The sequence below is a fragment of the Danio aesculapii genome, chromosome 19 (genome assembly GCF_903798145.1).
Source record: "Danio aesculapii chromosome 19, fDanAes4.1, whole genome shotgun sequence".
Classification (NCBI taxonomy): domain Eukaryota; kingdom Metazoa; phylum Chordata; class Actinopteri; order Cypriniformes; family Danionidae; genus Danio; species Danio aesculapii.
In genome coordinates, this window is record NC_079453.1 from 43,632,828 (window position 1) to 43,656,204 (window position 23,377).

Here is a 23,377-nt window from a genome sequence, read left to right on the forward strand (position 1 = left end):
TTTTTTCTCACAAGGTGGCAATACTGGCATGGGCTGTTGAGAAATGAGAACAAGAACAACGTCTACTCAAGATTGCAAAAACAGCAGATCCCATTGTTGAAAGATAAACAAGTTTAAACAATTTTTAGAGACAATTTTAGTTTATGCTTTCTGGACAGAAATAGTCAGACACTGATACAGGACCAAAAGCGCTTGTGCATGCTCACCTTGGAGTATACTTTGAAAACAGTGCAAGTAAACTTCAAGCTTTATTCACTTGACTTGTTCTGAACTCCTTATAACTTCGTTTTCATAATTCACTTCCATCAGATGGCAGATCCATTGGAGTGGAGGGCATTCAAGTGCTTGGCACTGGTAACCTGATGATCTCAGACGTCTCTCTTCAGCACTCTGGAGTGTATGTGTGCGCTGCCAACCGGCCTGGGACAAGGATGAGGCGTACCGCACTGGGCAGGCTGGTAGTTCAAGGTAAGACTACTGGATTACCGCTGCAATCTAAAGAAATTATTTTGTGCTATTACTGCCGCATTTACCTCTTTTTTTTATTATTGCTGAATACAGGAACATACATAACAGTACATAAAACATAAAATACAATATAAATCAATAAGTGACATTGATAAAAAGAACAGTACAATAAGGAACAGTAGAAATAACAATAACCACATAAAAAAGTGAGAGAAGATAGAAGAAAAAAGGAAAAGCATTGAAGCGTTTTGCATTTACAAGGGTTACTTTAAGATTACTTAAACAAAGACCTTAAGAGCAGAGCAGATTTTGACCGTTTTTCTTATTAGTTGATCCTGAAATCAGCTTTATATTTGCTGCAATTACTTTTATTAACTCAAATGAACAAACATTATGATAAGAGAGCACTAAATCCAACAGCAATACATGGGAGTGTATTGTAATTGTACTGATAACTATGTCAACAAACTGGTGACTAGGAAAAAAATAACACAGGAACAAAACAATAGGGAAAAAAACAAGGAAAATCATACCATAAATCTGTCCATAAAACAGACCATAAACACAAAGCGTTGCTGGCCTATTATTTTAGGTAATGGATCATTTAGAGCAGTGGTTCTCAAACTGGGGGTCGCAGAATAATTTCAAGGGGTCGTGAGAGTGATTTAAAAATTGTGTAATTTTCAGTGATTATAATAAATATTTTTCAGTATTACAAATGAAAGCTAATATTTTCAGATTTTTTAAAATATATTACTGATTCATAAAGTATTTAGGACACATTCAGGCAGAATGCATCTTTGCACTTGAAACGCAGTGCTCAGGAAAGGTTAAAAACTTGTCGTGTCAACTTGCCGCAGTAAACAAAGTCTTTGACGCTTGCCCCGCCTTCGCACTCTTCTTATTGGCCCACTGCTATAAGAACTGAACAAGAATGATTGGTTAAAATCAGCTGTCAGTCACTCAGTCAACGCCTCCTGTCTTCAGATGACAGGAGCTACAACCGCGAAAATGTAAAGCTCTGAAGATGAGAATAAAAACAACACTGACAGAAAAATGTTAATTTCGAGCCCTGTAATGTGTAGTAATTATAGTTAAAATATTGTGAACAGCTTAAAAAAAAGCTATTTTTATTGTTTGTATGTGCTTTGGTAGTAGGGGGTTCGCGAGTTCTTGACGATCTTACATTGGGGGTCGCTGGTTTAAAAGTTTGAGAACCACTGATTTAGAGTGTCTTGTTACAGTATATACATTAATGGGTTTAGGTACGGTTTTGAAAATATTTTTGACACCTATGTCTCCTATGCTCATTATTTGATCAAAAATACAGTAAAATACCTTTATTTACCCAGGTAAGTCAACTGAGAACCAGTTCTCATTTATAATGACGACCTGGCCAAGAGGCAACATAAAAAGCAGATTCAGTACAAAGCAGCAGGGACACAATACAATAACAATTTCACAAATGCAGATAATAACATACAAAAACCAAGGAAAAACTAAAAACAAGCACAGTGATCTTGAACTATTGACTGGATTACATTTTCAAAAGATGATAGTGGAATGAAAGTGCTGAGCTTTAGGGTCTGCTGCAGATGATTCCAAGCATCAGCAGCAGAAAACTGAAAAGAGTAGCGACCAAATGAAGTGCGAACTTTGGGTATGCAAAGGTTAATAAAACTACTAGAGCGCAGATTTTCGACGTGTTTCCTGAATGTTAAGAAATGACTGTAAATATAGTGGAGTTTTTCCAATAAGAGTTTTGTAAATGAACAGAAACTAATAAATATGTCGACGTGATTAAAGAGAAGGCCAATTCAATAAAGAATACAGTTGACAGTGATGAGTATTAAATGGCGCACCGGTAACAAAAACCAATTGCTGCATGGTAAATAACATCCAGTTTGTGAAGGAGAGTTTTTGAAGCTGATCTGTAAATTAAATGTCCATAATCCAGAATTGGTAATACTATGAATTTAACCAAATGCTGCTTTGTGCATACATTTTTTTTTTGTGTGTGAATTGTTATTATGATTTAAAATGATTTGCTTCCTACTTTAATATATATTAAATTTTAATATTTGACTTCAGTCTTCAGCGGCATGTGATCCTTCAGAAATCATGTCTTCGTGATGCATGTTCTTATAATTATCAATCTTCAATGCAATTAATATTTTATTGATAGAAAAAATATTATAGGAAAAACTGTGAAAAACCAGGCGGCATAGTGGCTCAGTGGTTAGCATTGTTGCCTCACAGCAAGAAGGTCACTGGTTCGAGCCCCAGCTGGGCCAGTTGGCATTTCTCTGTGGAGTTTTCATGTTCTCCCAGTGTCAGTGTGGGTTTCCTCCGGGTGCTCCAATTTCCCCAATAGTCCAAACACATGCGCTATAGGTGAATTGAATAAACTAATTTCCCCTTAATGTGTGAGTGTGTGAGACTGTGAATGTGTATGGGTGTTTCCCAGTAATGGTTTGCATCTGAAAGGGCATCCGCTGTGTAAAACATATGCTGGATAAGTTGGCGGTTCATTCCGCTGTGGCGACCCCTGATGAATAATGGGACTAAGCCAAAGGAAAATGAATGAATGAATGAATGAATACTGTGAAAATCCCTTGCTCTGTTAAACATAATTTGTAAAATAATCGAAAAAGAAAAAATAATCCACAAGAGGGCAAATAATTTTGACTTAAACTATAATTTTTTTTTTAAATAAAATATTTTGTAGCATTATAAATATCACTTTTGATCAACGGAATTCATTATCGTTAAATAAAAGTGCACAGAAATAATACTGAATCAGAAAATCGCTTCAGTGTTTCACAAATGGCTCAGATAATAGCTGACCCCACACTGCTTAATCCTGATTTGATGTGACAGTAGTTCTCACAGCTCCACTATTACAGTAACTCTATGATTTGCCCACTTCACTGAACACAACAATAGAAGCCTATTATATTGTGTGTACATTTGTTTGTGTTTACATGAGGGTATGAATTATCCCTCGGGTGCCTGTGATGACCAGACGTCAAGCAGAATTGGTTTTGAACATGACCTATAGAAGTTGACCGGTCAGCACAGCAAGAGAAGTCAATATCCAGACCCTCCCTTTTCTCACCTTTGCCCTTCCTAGGTTTTTTTGGTGGTGTGAGACTCTGACTAGCATTATGGTAATAAAGGCCTGCTGGTGCTGTCCAGCTGGGTTTGAGAGGAATAGCTTGTGTAATGAAGTCAGCTGTTGGGAAATATCCCCCTTCAACACCCCAGTGACACTGCTCATCCATCATTCTGCTACTGTCTGTACATTCAGCCTGATCATATATCCCTGAGGTATATATACTTCTTTCTTTGGCCTTCTTCAAAGAGGCTGCGCACTGGGGGTGTTTAGGGAAGAACATGATGAGAACAAAACAAAACATCCATGAGAGGTGTAGCACATAGGTCATAAACCTGAACATGAGACTAAACCTACGTGGCTAAGAGTCTGATATTTGGCGTAATCGATGCACATTAAATATCTGCTGGGATAATGCAGATTATGGGCTTGTGTTTTTCACTTTATGCATCCGTGCATTTGTTAAACTGTTGTTGTGAATTGCACCCAGGTGTGCTTTCTCTGTCTTGTGTCCCAAAAGTCCAGCTTAAGCCTGATCAATCAATAGTCAACCCCTATCAGTCTTTTTACAACCGAATTGGCAGCGAAGCCATTCAGGGGAGGTAATCTTGAATGCATTGATTTATTTATTGATCCAGTTTTTTTTTTGTGTGTGTGTTAGATGGGAACAAAGAGATTAGGTTAGGTTATTTCTCCAAAATAGAAACCCAAAGGATTCCCAACAAAGCCTCGTTTTGTCATTCAGATCAAGTGAAGCAAAGTGAAATTTAGGGTAATGAGGCAGAAATTTAATTCAGGAATTGATCAAGGATATGTTTTTGTAATTGATACTTCAGGTTCAGTTATTTTTATACAAAAAGGTTCAAATTGTTAATATTTGTAAATGTGCGCTCTTAAAAAATGCTGGACAAACCCAATGTTGGGTTAATTTTTTAATTCAATTAAAATAAAGTTCTTTTTAACCCAAGCAAATATGGTTTGTCCATATTTGACACTGCGCGGTGTAAGCACAACCTAACGTTTTGGTTTTGGTTGTCATGACTGACAGTAAACTAGAGTTTTGGACATGTATTAATCTTCTTTCAGGTATTATGAATAAACACACTCTAAAAAATCCTGGGTTTTTTTTTAACCCAAATTGGGTAAAATACACTCAAATACTTATTTAAATTGAGCTTAGACAACACAATTCTTGAGTTTTTTTGTGGACAACTTCATTGTTTTATGTTCAGTTCCCTTAAATTTGTAAAAACTAATAAGTTAACTTAATTCCTTAAATGTTGTCCCAATACAAATTGATTGGGTGGAGCCCAGCATTTTTGCAGTGCATAAACAAACCTAAATGTTTAGTTAAATTTGGTCCTATGAATTAAATAAATATAAAAAAATATTGGTTAGATTATTTTTTCAAAATAGAAAGCCTCATTTTGTCATTCAGATCAAGTGAAGCAAAGTGAAATTTAGGGTAATGAGGCAGAAATTAAATTCAGGAATTGATCAAGGATATGTTCTGTAATTGACACTTAAGGTTCAGTTATTTTCTACAATAAGCTCCAGATTGTTAATATTTGTGAATGTATGCTGTAAAAAATGCTGGACCAATTCAATGTTGGGTTAAAAAAAAAATTCAATTAAAATCAAGTTTTATCACCCAAGTGTTGGGTCTGTCCATATTTGACCCAGCACAGAGTTAAAACAACCCAACAGTATTCTGGTTGTCATGACTGACAGTGAACTATTGTCTTGGACATTTGTTAATCTTCATTCAGGTATTATGAATAAATACACTCTAAAAGATGGGTTATTTCAACTCAAACTGGGTAAAATACACACAAAAAATGACATTTGTTGTTTGTTCAAACTACTTATTTAAATTGAGCTGAAACAACACAAGAGTGTTTTGGGGGACGACTTGATTGTTTTCTGTTCAATTCACTTAAATTTGAAAAAACTAGTAGGTTAACTTAATTCCTTCTTGTTGTCTCAAAACAATTAAGTTAGGACGAACCCAGATTTTTTTTACCATGTATGGACAAACCTTAATGTTTGGTCAAATTTGGTCCTATAAATAACATTAAAAAATATCCCATACACTGTTTTATTGCCACATTTTGCTTAAAATTGGGTTGAAAAATGGGTATGAATTGTGTTAATCATGTCAAATTAAGATTGAAAATAAATTGTTATACAATACTTTACACCATGTTTTAACATTTGGGTTCATCCTAATACTATAATTCAGCAATGATGCATTAAAATGATTAAAAGTGACAGTAAAAAATGTATAATAATATGACATTTATAGATTTTTTTAATTAAACTTCAGTATCAGTATCACATACAGATGCATTTTTCCACTAAAATGTTTTCAATATTGATAATAAGATGCATTGTGATAATCAGATCAGTATGTAATAATCATCATGTATCACTAAATACTGGAATAATTATGCAGAATTTTTTAAATCCTTTTTTATAACATGAAACAATTAACATTAATGTAGATGAATGAATGCTGCTGTAGTATTGGTAAATGTGAGGTAATAATCCCAAATCCATCCTGATGTTAATGAATTGAACTTATAGCAAGGTGTCATTTTACTGCTGATTTAAATGTGCTGTGATGGACAAGTATAGAAGCAGCTGAAAGCTCTGTCAGCCAGTTATAAAGCAAAAACCAGAATGTCAGTCAAGTTCAATACTGATATTCTGTCATGTTATGCTCCTTGACTGTGGATGTGAGTTTTTCACACAGTCATGATGAAGGTTGAGACAGATGCTGAGCCAGATTTTCGGACAATAGAGAGCAAAAGGCCAGATAGACAGGCAAAGAGCAGTTTTCCTTGTGTGTATGTTTTAGGAGGAGCGAGAAATGCCGTCTCACCTCTGCCCTCTCATTTTTCACCTTTGACACTGGCCTAGGAAGCTTTTAAGGGGAGAGTGAGCAGAGGGGGTGGAGTCTGCTGTGACGGACAGGTGATGAGGCTGAGGGGGAGGGGTTAGCAGAATGGATGGCGTTCGGTGGCCCCTCCCCCAGAGTTTCCATAACGATATGAGGGCAGTTGTTCTTGCCCCAGCTGGCGGTCAGGCGGAGGGTGACGAAGTTCAAGAGGGGGGTTTATGTGGCCATATATTACAGCTTTGTGTTGGGGGAAACCCTTCCTTTATTTTCACCCTGGGCTGTTTTTAATATGACAAATTATACTGGCATCTGGTTCAGCTGAAGGGTTTGCCTTAAGTAGAAGTTACAATTTAACTACATTTGTGTAAAAATGTATGGCGTATATGTAGCAGGTGCTGAAATTGCTCTTTATATTTAATAATGGAGCTTAAAATGGAGCAGATTCACAAGAAATTAAAATATACAAAAAAAGATGGGTTATTACATGTATTTATAAAGCTAATTAAATGCAAGGGAAATTAAAATATCAAGATATGGATAAAATAATGTATTTTTATTCAGTGTAACAGATATAATTATGTAAAAATAAATATACATTATACATTATAATATCTAGATATTATTAAACAGCCCCTTCAGGATTTTGCAGGGACTTTCTTTTATATCTGTGGCCTAAAAATGGCTGATTTTGAAATGCTTTTTCTCACAACTTAATTATTTATTATTATTTATTTATAATTAAATTACACATATTCATAGTTAGATGTTTTTAAAAAGTCCCTCCAGGATTTTGCAGGGACTTTTTTAATACCTTTGGCCTAAAAATGACTGATTTTGTGATGATTTTTCTCAAAACTAATTTATTTATTATTTATTTATTATTATTAATTTACTATTAAATTACCCATATTCATATAAGATATTTAAGACTTTTTAAAATATATTTGGCCTAAAAATTACGTATTTTGTGATGATTTTCCTCACAAATTATTTATTTATTGTTTATTTGTTATTAAATTACACATATTCATATTTAGATTTTTTTTTTAAATCACTCCAGGAGGCTTTTTAAATATCTTTGGCCTAAAAATGACAGATTTTGTGACGATTTTTCTCACAACGTATTTATTTATTATTTGTTTATTATTATTTATTTATTATTAAATTACACATATTTAGATATTTTTAAAAAATCTCTCCAGGATTTTGCAGGGACATTTTTAAAATATCTGTGGCCTAAAAATGACAGATTTTTGTAATGATTTTTTCTCACAACTTATTATTCACAATTTATTATTCATTTATTATTACTCAGTTATTGTGTGTTGTTATGAAAATACAGTAAAATCTTGTAATATTTGTCTTTTTTTTAATCTTACGAACAATTCGGACTCGTAAAATCCTGAAGGGACTGATTTCAAAATATAGACTATAAGTGATCGTTAATGTTTCATATATTTTAAATGATTAAAACCATGTTGAAATCATGAGTCTGGAAGATAGTAGTAATAAATAAATAAATAAATAAATAAATAAATAAATTTTAAAAATCATGTTTTTTTCTCATCCTTAATCTTTTAATGTGTTATCAAATGATTTCTAATCCAATATGCAGGGCAAGACTTTCTGGTTTGTAAATGTTGTTACACTAAATAATATTTTAGTAAGTGTCTTCTATAAATCAGGGTAAAAATGATAATGAATAGGACAAATTCTAATACACAGAAATCATTCATTCATTTTCTTTTCGGCTTAGTCCTTTTATTAATCCCGGTTCGCCACAGTGGAATGAGCCGCCAACTTATCCAGCACATGTTTTACACAGCGGATGCCCTTCCAGCCCAGGCCTTCAATACCCATCTCTGGGAAACATACATACACACTCATTCACACACATACACTATGGACAATTTAGCTTACCCAATTCACCTGTACCGCATGTCTTTGAATTGTGAGGGAAACCGGAGCACCCGGAGGAAACCCACGCGACCGCAGGGAGAACATGTAAACTCCACACAGAAATGCCAACTAACCCAGCTGAGGCTCGAACCAGCGATATTCTTGCTGTGAGGCGACAGCACTACCTACTGTGCTACCGCATCTCCCTACAGAAATCGTACTAAAATAAAATAATACAACTCTATAACAATTACAATTGTTTTTGATGCTTTTGAAAACCCCATTTCATCTTTGACCCACATCAGGAGGTGGCCCCTGTTTTCAATAATATTAATTGATCCACACACACACACACACACAGCAGAAAGAGCAATAGCCACCTGATCAGATTCAAGGTCAGGATCTGAGACCCTGCTAAAAGAATAACTGATCAATACATGAGATGGATTGGACACTGTCAGTTGAAACTGCTTGTAAAGACACAGCTGGTTAGTTGCTGGAGTGGAAAACAGACCCCCTCCCAAAAAAAGCTGATGCTGTTATTTAATTGTGCTCCGATTGCTTCCTCTTTGCTACAGGGGAAATTGCGTGTGTTAAAATTATAAATCCATGCATGTGAGTCAGCCATGCGCATGTGTTTTATGTGTGTGCGTGCTCTATTAATAGCTGATTTTACTATACGATTATGTACTTATAAACGCCAATTTGCCTTTTTAAAATGACATCAATCAAGGCTTTATTGGGACTAATTGAACAGTGCAGTTTTCAATATTCTTTTTGAAGCGATCACTGTACTGTAAATATATATTTTTTATTTTCATTTTAACTTAAATTACATTATACAGCTGGTATAACTTAAGAAATAAGTTTAAAAACATTATTAACTTAGTTTAATAAGTTATAATTAACATCAAAAACCATATGTTGTAATGACTTTTTATTATATAATTGTTTACATTTAGGTATATGGGCCAGTATAAGATTCTGACTGTATGGGACGGGATCACGGTATTGTGATAACTCCTCCAAAAAAGTTATTTTTAAATATGTGGGTAAAAAACAGAAAACTTTGACTTTTCCAAACCGTGGCAAACCTTGAAACCGGTTATCGTCTCATGCCTCCACATCAGGCATGGGCAAACTTGATCCTCGAGGGCCGGTGTCCCTGCAGAGTTTTGCTCCAACACTAATCAAACACACCTGAACACCCTAATTAGTGTCTTTAAGATCAGAATCAGAATCAGAATCAGTTTTATTGCCAAGTGTGCTTCACACACACAAGGAATTTGTTTTGGCTACAGAAGCTTCCAGTGTACATAAAGTGACAAGTGACAACACAAAATAAATCTGAAAAAATAAAATAATAATAATAAAAAATGATGAACATTAAACAGATGCGGTTAGTGAAGAAACCTGGATGTTGAGTTGTATGTACAGATTGTTATAAATATACAGGTTATAAGGTGCTGTGTACAAGTGCGAATGTAGAAAGTATTGCATTGTATATTGATATAAGGTGCTGTGTACAAGTGCGTATGAGAAAGTATTGCACATGTTTATTGCACAGTAGGGGAATATTTAACTGTTCATGAGGTAGATAGCCTGAGGAAAGAAACTTCTCCTGTGTCTGGCTGTTTTTGTGCTTGGTGCTCTGAAGCGCCGACCAGATGGTAACAGTTCGAACAGGTAGTGTGCTGGGTGTGAGGCGTCCAGAGTGATCACTAGAAAGCTAAAGCAGGTGTGTTTGATTAGGGTTGGAGCAAAACTATGGAGGGACACCGGCCCTCCAGGATCGAGTTTGCCCATCCCTGCTCTACATTATACACAGATTCTATAATTTGAACACAAAACTATCTACACAAAACGCTCACAAAAAATGGTATAAAGTAGTACCAATGTACCTTTTTATAGAACAGAATTGTACCACAAGGAAACTAATTTGTACCATTGCAGTTTGTACCTTTTAAGGATATGATTTGTACCATGGGAAACCAAAATATACCTTTGGTTTTTAAAGCCTGCAGATACAATATTATACCTTCATCAAAGCTACAAATCTGATCCATGAAGGTACCACTACAGTGACAAGACACTTTGTACCTTAACAGTGTCAAATGTGTCCCTTCAAGAACTATTTAAAGGCTTTAACCAAAATGTGTCAATTTACTTCAGTAAATATAAAACATCAAATACATTTTTAAACAATGTTTTTTAAAAAGTTTCTTTGTGTAAATGCACCTTTTCCATTTACAATAAAGAGTAAAAAATACTTACTATATTTTACTTACTAAAAATACTTTTTATTTTTTCTAAACATTTCACAACACTTCACAAAAATGGAACAGAAATGCATCCTCCCATGTACAATATAAAAAATACATTTGTAATCACATAAAAAATGTATTTGATTTACAAACAGAATTAGAATTATGCAGAAGTATTGTAACAAGATATGCACAATGTTTGATTAGTTTTACAATACTAAAATGTCTGCATGAACACTTTGCATATGCAGGACTTTTGCCAGCTCACGTGTGTAGTGGAAAGCAAACGCCAAAAGGTGCGGATATCAATAATAAAAATGTATTTATAAGAAAAAGCTTAACAAATGTTTATTAAAAATTCCCTAAATGTTTAGTTTACAATACCTATAGTTTTGTTTTACCAGTTGTTTTGTTTTATAGAACTTATTATTACTACTACTTATTATAGAATTAATGTTTATGAGTTTCTTTAAACATGCTTTAAAATGATGCTTCATGTTTTAATACGGAAATTATTCATAAAATCATTTTACCTTTCCAGTAATATTTATTTTCATAGATATTATAATACAGGAGTTGTCCAACACTTATGTACCTTTTTATGAGAGCAATTGTGTAGCTTCATTTCAACTGTACCTTAAAAGTTACAGAATAGTATCATAAGAGGTCTTTTCTGAACCATGTAAGGTAAAACTTTCACAAAAGTACAAAACTTAAGGAACATTATTTGTACCACTACCTTTTTTTTCTGAGAGTGTAAAGCTGCATGAATATAAATCATGTTTTTATTATTTATAGTGCAAAGACAAACCCTTTTTGTAAATTATGATAGTCATAATAGTTCAAAAGTTTTGAATATTTTTTCATAATTAAGTTTTTATATATTTTTATAGGATTTATAAGATAAGAGTTTTATTTATAAGATTTTATAAGTCTCTTTTGCTCATTAAGGCTGCATTTATTTGCGCAGAATTGGAATAAAAACTGGAATATTGTGAAATATTATTACAATTTAAAATAACTCATCATTTTAAATTGTAATCAGCATCATTATCCCAGTCTACAGGGTCACACGATCCTTCAGAAATCATTTTAATCTGCTGATTTGATGCTTCAGTAGAGGATTTTGGCTGCTTAATCATTTGTGAAAAGTTGATATTCAACATTCAAAAGCTATAGAAGTAGGAAAACTCAAAAATCCTGATTCTGCTTATGAAATGCTTTGAGTGTTCAGCTCAGGGTTTGGGGTCACAGTGGAGGGAGGGGGGCTGGACGGGTGTGTGTTTAATGAAACTATAGCAGGACACAATAAGACTGAGGTCACTTCACACAGAATGAACGGTGTGTGTGTCGTTCATTCTTTATTCACACTTGAACCCGAGTAGAACTGTTGTTGAACAGACTTGAAGAGAAATGATTTAAACCGAGGAGGAACTAAATAAGGAAGAACATGTTTCATCTGCCTAAATGATTCACTCTGTTGGCTAAATACAAACAAGAAATCGAATTCAAATAAAGTCAGAATTGTGGGAGAGCCAATACACATTTGAAATAAAGTTTCAGAAATGGAGATAATTTAGTCATACTGTAGTTGGCGAGATGTAAACTCTGAATTGTGATATTAAAAAAGTCTAGCTCTCTTACATTTTTTAGTTGATTCAAACTTTTTGTCATCTTAACTTATAACGATCAAACTGACTAAATATATATTGTAGTTGAAATCCTATTAACAAAATGCTCTTAGCTATTTCATATTCTCCTTTAGTATTAAATGAATGACGTAAACGATATTATTAAATGGTCCTAATTTGATTACACATTGATTCATTAATAATCATTTCATTTTTAGTTATCTCTACTCTTACTATTTAGCACAGAATGATGAAAAACACCACAATAATCTGCAAAACCCAATTAAATGCTCTTATTTATTTCATATTCTCCTTTATTATTCGATAAATAACATTAATGATTTAATTAAACGATCCCAATTTGACTACACATTGATTCTGAAGTAGATTTCATTAATAATCCTCTTATTTTTAGGTTTCTCTGCTCTTACTATTTAGCACAGAATGATAAAAAACACCACAATAATCTGCAAAACACAAATAAATGTTCTTATTTATTTAATATTCTCCTTTATTATTAAATAAATTATGTTAATTAAATTTTTAATACACCCTAATATGACTCCACATTGATTCTGAAGTAGATTTCATTTATAATTATTTCATTTTTAGGGATCTCTACTCTTACCATTTAGCACAGAATGATGAAAAACACCACAATAATCTGCAAAAACACAATTCAATGCTTTTATTTATTTCCTATTCTCCTTTATTATTAAACGAATGATGTTAATTACATTTTAATACACCTTAATTTGACTCCACATTGATTCTGAAGTAGATTTCATTAATAATCATTTCATTTTTAGGGATCTCTACACTTACTGTAATGAAATACACAACAGAAATCTGCAAAACCCAATTAAATTTGATTTTTAATCTCATATCCTTCTTTATTATGAAATGAATGAAGTTAATGATTTAATTGAATGATCCTAATTTGACTCCACATTGATTCAGAAGTAGATTTCATAAATAATCATTTCATTTTTAGTTATCTCTACTCTTACTATTTAGCACAGAATGATGAAAAACACCACAATAATCTGCAAAACACAATTAAATGCTCTTATTTATTTCATATTCTCCTTTATAATTAAATGAATGACCTTAATATTATTAAATGATCCTAATTTGACTCCACATTGATTCTGAAGTAGATTTCATTAATAATCCTTTCATTTTTAGGTATCTCTACTCTTACTATTTAGCACACAATGATGAAAAACACAACAATAATCTGTGAAACCCAATTAAAGCCCCTCACTGTGCCTCATATTGATCTGCCCAATCCATATTTTGTGGGACGGTTTGAAATATTTTGACCTCATTCGAAGAGGAAGCTGCGCTGTTTTAAAGATCTGCGTCTGCATTGATTAATAGCCCTCCATTGAAATCGGGCTCCCTTTGACCCTTGACCTCCCACACCTCGGACCCTCTTCCCAGGGAGAAGGGGCTCTTGTGGGGCTGTTTTTTTGGGTGTCACAGATCAATGAGATGCATGAGTCCTAGACTGTGGAGAGCTCTACATATATGCATGGTCATTGTGTGGACATTGAAAGGGTGTCAAGCGGAACCGTGAACCTGCCTCTGCGCCGATTAACGCTTATAAGAGCAGAGTTTAAGTTCAAGATCCCAATTTTGTTTTGCTGTTAAATAAATGAGAATGAGTCACACTTTACAATAAGGTTTCATTAGTTCATGTAACTAATAATGAACAATACTGGTGTCTAACGTTAACAAAGATGAATTAATATTGTAATAAATGTATTGTTCATAATTTGTTAGTAAATACATTAACTAATGTACAATAACTAATGTTATTATTAATGTAATAAATGTATCTGGGACCCACTTGAGAGAAAAAATTAGCTTAATGAATATTTCTTTTTTGGATGATCAAAACAGGTAAATCATTTTGAAGTTGTTCATATTATTACATATTATTCATATTATGAGTATCAAATTCATATTATTATTATTACTAACTGTAAATACATATTTAAAGTAGTTTTTTATTAAAGAAATTATTAATACTTTTAATCAAGTATTATAGTTTCTGCAGAAATATTGATGGATTGAAAACCCATTTTCAACATTAATAATACTGGCCTGTAGCCGGCATGGTGAAAAAGGTGGTTCTTTGTTCTCAAAAAGTGGACCTGGAATGCCTATTCTAGTCTTATTTAAGTTAAATTCTTTGTATTTGTAGTAATTATTTGTTTAATTATTTGAGTAAACCATAATAACTGTGTTGTCTGTCCTCAGCTCCTCCAGAGTTCATTCAGTGGCCGCAGTCCGTGTCGAAGCCGGCAGGGGGCAGTGCGGTGTTCACCTGTGTCGCTCAGGGGGTTCCGGAGCCGCACATTATATGGCTGAAGAACGGAAAGATACTCACGCCTGGTGATAATGTCAAACTCACCAACAACAACAGGTACACACACACACACACACACTCACAAATAAACTATAGACTCACAAAGACTACCACACAACCCTCAGAAAACCTTAGATAACTTTTTTTTAGCTTAATGGTTCTTTTAAAATTCTTTTCAGTTAAAATTTACTTAATATCAATAAGTAAAAATAATTGTTTCACTTTCATTTGATTTTATCTAAGCATACTAACCCTGGTGTTAATTTAACATCATTAAGGGACTATTATAATTTAAATAATTTAACCGAATTATATTTTTTTATATATAATTATATAAATAAAATTATAAAATCTTTAAAATATTATTAATTTAGTAGTGTGTTATTTTATTTGTTTGTATTTATTTCAAATTTTATTTGTTATTTTTAAAAATTATTTATTTTTATTTATTTATCTATTTGTTTTAGTAAAGTTAAACAATAATTATTTTTTATAAATATTAAAAATATTATTTTATTTGCTATATAAAAATCCCAAAAAATGTGAACTTTAATTTTTGTTAAAATGTGCAATTGTTTTTGTAATATTTCCTGTGACATAATTTTATGAGTATTAAATAATAATTATATATATTTTAAATGAGCGCAATATTACAGTAGCTGCTTTAGTCCTGCCTATCATACATTTTGTGGATGCATTACCAACCTCTGTCCGCTAGATGTCAGTGTTGATTAATTCAGTTAAATTCAATACAAAATCATTTGTATAGCGCTTTTCACAATAATTATTGTTTTAAAGCAAATTGTACATCACTGCATTATTATCAAAATCTGAAAAGGTATTAGTTTCCATCTACATTTAATTTTTTCTATATGCCAAAATCAGTAAATGCAAAATGAGCAAGGCTGGCTTAAATTAAGAGCGCAAACATTCTTTTTAAATGTGTTCAGTACTCTGGCCGTGACTCGTATCACCTCGGAGGATGAAGCCATATATCAGTGCATTGCTGAAAACACTGCGGGCACGAATCAGGCCAGCGCTCGTCTGGCGGTGTCTCTGGCCAAAGAGCTGCCCGACTCTCCTGAGGGCCTGAAGGCCACGGCTCTGTCCAAAACATCCCTGCAGCTCTCCTGGACACAGCCGCCGGCCGAAGTCACAGACGGCATCATCGGATACGTGCTGCACATCCGCAAATATGGCGGTGAGGGTCTCTTAACATTTTTTAATTGAAGAAATATAATCTTTTTTTCCCTTTTTTTCAGTTCCATCACACAAAAGGCACACAAGCCAAACATAGGCCACCGCACATCTCAAAACATACAAAACAATAACAAGAGATTTTTCTGATATCAAATATATTTTAAGAACAGTCCTTTATTTACGTTTGATATATTAAACTATATCCATTTACACACAAGTTTATATTTAGATTTCATATATATGTCATATTTGCAATAAATATTTCAAATATTATACAAATATTTGCTTGTATTTATTCTTTAATCAAGGAAAATATACACCTATGTTCAAATTTCATTCATTTATTCATTTTCTTATCGGCTTAGTCCCTTTATTAATCAGGGGTCTCCACAGTGGAATGAACCACCAACTTATTCAGCATATGTTGTCCTTCCAGCTGCAACCAATTACCCATCTCTGGTAAACATCTATGCACACTCATTCACACACATACTCTACGGATTATTTAACCTAATTCACCTGTACCGCATGTCTTTGGACTTGTGGGGGAAACCGCAGCTCCCGGAGGAAACCCACGCGAACACAGGGAGAACATGCAAACTCCACAGAGAGATGCCAACTGACCCAGCTGAGGCTCGAACCAGCGACCTTCTTGCTGTGAGGCGACAGTACTAACTACTGCGCCACTGCTTCATCACTGTATATACCTGTGTGCACAGATTGTTTGTCAGCCTGTTTATAACCAATACCTAAAATAAGATTACTTTTTAACATGAAGGGGCTTTGCAGGTTTGAATCACTGACCTATTAATAGAAGCTTAACCTATGGATGTTTTTCTAGTAAATCACTACATAATTTGCATTGTGTTTGCAGAGTCTGAGAGTAAAGAGCTACAGGAGGCCGTGAGCAAGACAACATTTCAGCATGACCTCACAAACCTGGAACCTGCGACCACCTACTCTGTTTACCTGAAGGCCTATTCTCCGCTGGGGGCCAGTCAACAGTCCAGCACAGTGGTTTCCACAACACTAGGGGGCGGTATGTAGCTGCACACAGAACACACACTGCATGCTGGTTGACTTTGCATGGGTCACTATATTTTTCTAAATCTCCTCTCTGTCCATTGTCAGCATTTTTAACTCCCTCTGATCAGATTTGCTTCAGCACAGATGTCTGAGCATCTGTTTCAGTCATTGCATGACCTTTTTTCCTCATCCGCCTTATGTTTTTTGCTTGAACAGAATGAACTTTGACAGTGTTTCTTGCTCCTGTGAGCTCATTATGATTTTTTTTTCTCTTTCTTTAGTGCCCAGTCCACCTACATTTTTCACTAAGGCTATAAACGCCACAGCGGTCCAGGTCCTGTGGGAGCTTCCCAATAAGCCTGGAAAAGCGGAGGGTTTCCGACTGACCTACCGCAGGGTCCCCCATGGAGAGATGCAGGGGCCCATTCAGTTGCCTTGCCATGTTAACGCTCACATCATCTCACATCTTGGTGAGGGAAAATTGGTTGTTTGTAGAAATTATATGATGCAGCAATAGACAAAATGTGCAATATATACAGCTGAAATCCAAATTATTCACCCTCCTGTGATTTATTTATTTATTTTTCTTCTTATTCAAATATTCCCCATATTACGTTTAACAGAGCAAGGAATTTTTCACAGTATTTCCTACAATATTTTTTCTTCTGAAAAAGAAAATCTTATTTATTTTATTTCGACTAGAATAAAAGACGTTTTTAATTTTTAAAATATTTTTAGGGTCAATATTATTAGCCCCCCTAAGCAATATTTTTTGACAATGATTTGCCTAATTACCCTAATTAACCTAGTTAAGCCTTTAAATGTCACTTTAAGCTGAGTACTAGTATCTTGAATAATATTTAGTCAAGTATTATGTTGAATTATTAAAACTGTAATGTTTAAAATGTGTTGAAAAAAATCTCTCTCTGTTAAACAGAAGTTGGGGAAAAATATAAAGGGGTTAATAATTCAGGAGGGCTAATAATTCTGACTTCAATTGTATGTGAGCCTGGACCACAAAACCAGTGTCATGTTGCATGGGTATATTTTTAGGAATAACCAATAATACACTGCATGAATCAATATTCTTAATATTTTATGACAACAATCATGTTCTGTGAAGATATTTTGTACATTTCCTACCATAAATATATAAAAACTTAATTTATAATTAGTATTGTCCATTGCTAAGAGCTTAATTTGGACAAATTAAAGGTGATTTTCTCAACATTTTGATTTTTTTTACGCTTTTCATTATATATATATATATATATAGATAGATAGATAAATAGATAGATATATATATATATATATATGTGTATATATATATATATATATATATATATATATATATATATATATATATATATATATACTTTTTTTAAAAGTTAAACCACTCCAAAAACAATGACTAAAAAAAATATGTATGCATTTTTCAATATTACTGAGAAATGTTATTATTAGAAAGAAATACACTGTAAAAAGAGTTTTTTTGTTGAATTAAATGACCTTTTTTAGTCATCTCAACTTGCATCAATCAAAATGAAAAACATTTTAAGTTAAACTTTGTATAGCTTAAAGAATTTAGTTAAAATCTGATCAACTTACAAAAACATTTGTTGTCAGGACTTTTTGTCATCATTTGTTCTGAAGTTTTCTTAAGCTCGTACTGTTTTTCTATTCAAAGAAATTTCAGTCTATTCATTTCAAAAGTTCATTACTCAAAAATTCTACATGTTTATTTCTAATTAAACAACATAAATATTACTCTCAGAATCCATTAGGAGATCGTTGGCATTTAGTATTAAGTATAAATACTTTTAGGGGCTATACAAAGGACCACATTTACTGTATATTCTCACAATCTCAGCACAGCACGCCATCAGATTCCATCCAGCTCTGCTTATTCTGGTGTTTTATACTGAAATACTCTCTCACCTTTATATCAGCTCTGTAGAAGCCATTATGTCTGTACAGTCAGTGACAGCTGAAATATCCCTCTGCTCAGCCCACCTTAAAAAGACAGTTCGCCCAAAAGTGTCATCATTTACTCATCCTCTACTTGTTCCAATCCTGGATGAACTTCTCTCCTCTGTTAAACACAAAGGAAGATAAGCTGAAGAATGTTGGAAAAAACATTCATTAGCTTCCATAGATTTTTTTGTTTGTGTCTAATATAGCTGCTTCTTTCTAACCTTCTTCAAAATATCTTCATTGTGTTCAACAGAGGAAAGAAATTCTGAAAAGTTTCGAACCGCATATAGAAATCTGACATGTGGAAAATATGCAATTCTCACATATGACATCCAAGTTCATATTTGGATTTCACATATATAAAAATATGTCATATATATATAACACATATTTCAAAATATTGCAAAAATGAACATTTATATATCTCTACACTGCAATATGTGCAGTATTTTGAATTATATATTTATTATGTTGCATAAATGACATATATTTTACGTCTGTGAAATCCAAATATGAACTTCCGTCATTTGTAAACAGGTATTGCCTTTATCAGATTTATATGGGACCACTTCTATTTTTGTGTGAACTAAATGCATCCTTGAACTAAACAGACATGATATACTACTGTATATCTGAGCAATAAGCACTTCTACTTGTACTTGACATACTGTACGTGAATTTCAGAGAATTTGGAAAAGAGTGTGAAAATTGCAGTATGGCTGAAAACACATCTTGCATCACGTACAAAGAAAAAGCCAGAGTAAAAGAAAGACATAATATCTAGGAGTTTGTTCACCTTAGCTGATCAATACTGCGACTGCAAAGTCAACAAAAGCAGCGCAGTGTATATGTGTGAGGCGAATGCTCGAGTATCCATGATTGATTTGCGGTGTGTGTGTGTGTGATACTGACCACTTCCACTTTCTCCATAGACGCCGGCGCTGTGTATGAAGTCAAACTGGTGGCCTACAACGGTAATGGAGAGAGTGACTGTTCAAAGAAGCTTGTATCACTGGCCGAGGATGGCACTAGTGCTAAAACCAGAGCAGGTAAATGAGCTTTTGCTTTGACACACGTACTCTGGGTGGTTATTATTTTTTAGTGGACTGAATGATAATCATGTTCTGTTGTGCAGGAGAGGAAGCTCAATGTAACTGCAGGGGTGTGGAGAGCTCAGTGAGCAGCATTGTGGTCGGCATCCACATTGGAATGGCCTGCATCATTTTCTGCGTGCTCTTCCTCATGTTCGGATATCGGCGCAGGTAATGGAACATTTAGAGGAATCTCTATGTAGAAATCTTATAAATAGTTTAAAATATACTATATTATAGACTTCACAGATATAAAATTGTAAATCATTATATATTTTAGAAATACAATATAATAAATATATGAATAGTGTTATAAATAAATATTAATAGTATAAAGCGTATTTCTATATTGCTGATAAACATATGAAGATGCACCTTAAAAAATATTTAAATATATTAATATTGATAATATTTTTAATCATTTTTTTGTTACAATATATTTACAGTATATCTATGTGTGTGTGTGTGTGTGCATATATATATATATATATATATATATATATATATATATAGTCAGAAGTCAGAATTATTAGCCCCCCTGAATTATTAGCCCCCATGTTTATTTTTCCCCCAATTTCTGTTTAACGGAGAGAAGATTCACACATTTCTAAACATAATAGTTTTAATAACTCATTTTTAATCGCTGATTTATTTTATCTTTGTCAGGTTAACTAGGTTAACTAGGCGATAGGGTAATTTGGCAAGTTACTGATGGTTTGTTCTGTAGACAGTGGAAAATAAACTTGCTTAAAGGGGCTAATAATTTTGACCTTAAAATGGTTAATAAAAAATTTAAAACTGCTTTTCTTCTAGCCGAAATAAAACAAATAAGACTTTTTCTATAAGAAAAAATATTATCAGACATACTGTGAAAATTTACTTGCTCTGTAAAACATCATTTGTGAAATAATAAAAAAAAAAAAAAAAAATCAAAGGGGGCTAATAATTCTGACTTCAACTGTATATACACATATAGACCATGTTAAGGGATGTAAACGAAAACAATGGTCCCAATGTATTTCCTGTTTTACATTTTTAATTTCTGTAGCTTCCGAGAATCCAAAAAGAGCCACATATTGATAAATAATGTTATGAAAGCTGTTTTAACATTAAGCTATGATTGGATTGCCTCTTGTTACAGTTATGAAATAGTTTGATAACAAGCAGGAAATGTTCATGGGCCAATTACATTGCCACATTGAAATGGTCTATATACACATAACTATACTATATATAGTTGTATATGAATATACAAAGGAAAATACATATCTAAAACATAAAACCTTTTCATACGGATACAAATAAAATACAATAATATATTCTATAAACTGAGATGCACTTTTAATATAGAGACAGTATCAGTAATATTTTACATTTTTTATTTCTTTTATTTTACATTTTTTGATAAATTGTTAAATGCTAAATTTATTATAATTTTTAAAAATATATTTTTGGATAAATTGCTTTAGTCATAGTGCAACATTTAATTACAACATTCATTATACACTATAAATAAACACAAGTAAAAGCTATTTATATATTTTAAAAGTGCTGAAATGTTAATAAATACATTAAGAGCCAGGTTTAGTATAAATATGATTATATTAATAATATGAATAATAATTTTAGTATCAGTATATCTTTATCTTCACACTTTTTTCACATTCTAGCCATTGCTTTTAAATCAATGAATAATACAAAAGTAATATTAAGCAATTTGCAACATTCGATGGATATCTGAAGTATAATAGATGTCAATTTTGTCTCAGTTTCCTCTGTAGGAAGGGGACCCAGGACAGCTGGTCTGTGCCACATGGTGAAGATGGAGGGCATCAAGTTCAGGGTAACGGACTCCCTAAACAGGGAATAACACAACCTGCTCAAGGCATTGAATTAGTTCCTCAGGTAAGACTAGTGCTTTAGGTCTAGCTTTATGTAGCTTCATAACTGTATTCAGTAACAAAAATTCTGCTTTAGCATTTCACTGAGTTCATTTGAAACTCCTGCCCAAACTTATACTTTGATTGTCAGCGTTTTTAAAAACGTGGTTAATCATATTAACGTCTGTTTTCTCTATTTTCAGGGTCATAATAAAGATCAGACCCAGTGCCAGGTTCTTATTGAGCAGCACTCGTCCAATCTGCCAGGCACGGGCACAGGCACAGGCACTGGCTAGCACTAGCATTACCTCAGTTACATCGCTCATTGTGGTTCCTCTGCCCAGCCTGCCCACCAAAACCCCATATTCATGCTCTCTAAACCGCTGCTACTGTTTAAGGGTGTTAAAGAGCATGTTATAACTACAAAAATGCATATAGAGAGTTTAGCATTTCTCCCTCCCTTTAGATCCAAAGCTTGACTGCTTTAAAGGGATCGTTCACGCCAAAATACTCTCTAATTACCCTCAATTGGTTCCAAATCTTCGTTTTTTTCTTCTGCTGAACTTAAAAGGAAACTAGTAACTATTGACCTCCTATAGTAGAAAGAAAAAGCAATGTTTACCAGTTTCTTTTGAATAGCTTCTTTATTTGTTCATCCGAAGAAAGAAACTTAAACAAGTTTGTGAGAAGTGAAGGGTGAGTAAATGATGAGAGAATTTTCAGTTTTGGGTGAACTGTCTCTTTAAAATCCATATGCCGATGTGTCTGCACAAGAAACGATAGCCTTAGAAGAAAAATAGTTGGATAGTATGGATAACTACACAATGGAAGCAAAAGAAAACAAACCTGCTTTATATTTTATTACCAAAGGGCTTTCTGCTATAACCAAAACGTCCTTTTGCAATGCGTCCTCTGGTAATAAAGTGTAACCTTACATTGTCGATGCCAAATATAAATACCTCTCTGATATAATGAATGATGTAATTTACAAAACTCACCACTGAAATTATTACATGGAGCATTATTTTGTTCCGTTTGTTAGCCTTAACTCGGATAAACCATGATAAATAATGTGGCCTTGCTTTTGCCTTCGCTTGTGGTTGTGTGCGAGTTCAAGTAAATAGATTGTTGTGTTTTTCACCGTCATGCCTCGAGGCAGGCTAACCCAGAGGAACCATAAAAGTGATGGATTCTTACCAACCTATCCCCTTATCCCATTCTTTATAATACCCACCAAAAGCTGTATAACTCCAAAGATAGCTACCTCAGAATGTTGTTCAGGGCTAACATTAGCCTCTTGCTGATAAAGCATGCCTACCTCAGCCAAAAAAAAGTCCAGTTACCTGCTTCTCCTCCTAACTGCCAGTGCCTGTGCCAAAGTCTCCAGAGCCTGCGTTCAGGCGCCCATCTGGTCGACTGCCATGGAGAGTGCGACCGCGGCTGCTCATCCTCCAGATATTGCCTTAGCAGACAAACGCTGTCTGAGAAACCCTCCCTCCTTCATCACTGCTTCAGAAACACCTTTAATGCGAATGTTTCCAAGTCCATTC

The 23,377-nt window shown here is 33.6% G+C and overlaps 1 protein-coding gene across 1 annotated transcript in view; it reads left to right on the plus strand.

Annotated features, from left to right (window-relative positions):
* si:ch211-57n23.4 (immunoglobulin superfamily DCC subclass member 3) overlaps window positions 1-22,123 on the plus strand; it is a gene marked incomplete at its 5' end in the record, with an annotated part of 35,027 nt that extends 12,904 nt beyond the window's left edge. Inside the window, 9 exons of the mRNA XM_056479203.1 lie at window positions 310-468; window positions 14,548-14,713; window positions 15,607-15,857; window positions 16,731-16,895; window positions 17,164-17,352; window positions 19,789-19,905; window positions 19,992-20,118; window positions 21,717-21,852; window positions 22,031-22,123. Of these exons, the coding sequence (XP_056335178.1) occupies window positions 310-468; window positions 14,548-14,713; window positions 15,607-15,857; window positions 16,731-16,895; window positions 17,164-17,352; window positions 19,789-19,905; window positions 19,992-20,118; window positions 21,717-21,852; window positions 22,031-22,123 (1,403 nt within the window). The remainder of the gene's footprint in view (window positions 1-309; window positions 469-14,547; window positions 14,714-15,606; window positions 15,858-16,730; window positions 16,896-17,163; window positions 17,353-19,788; window positions 19,906-19,991; window positions 20,119-21,716; window positions 21,853-22,030) is intronic.
* Between the last annotated feature and the right edge of the window lie 1,254 nt (window positions 22,124-23,377).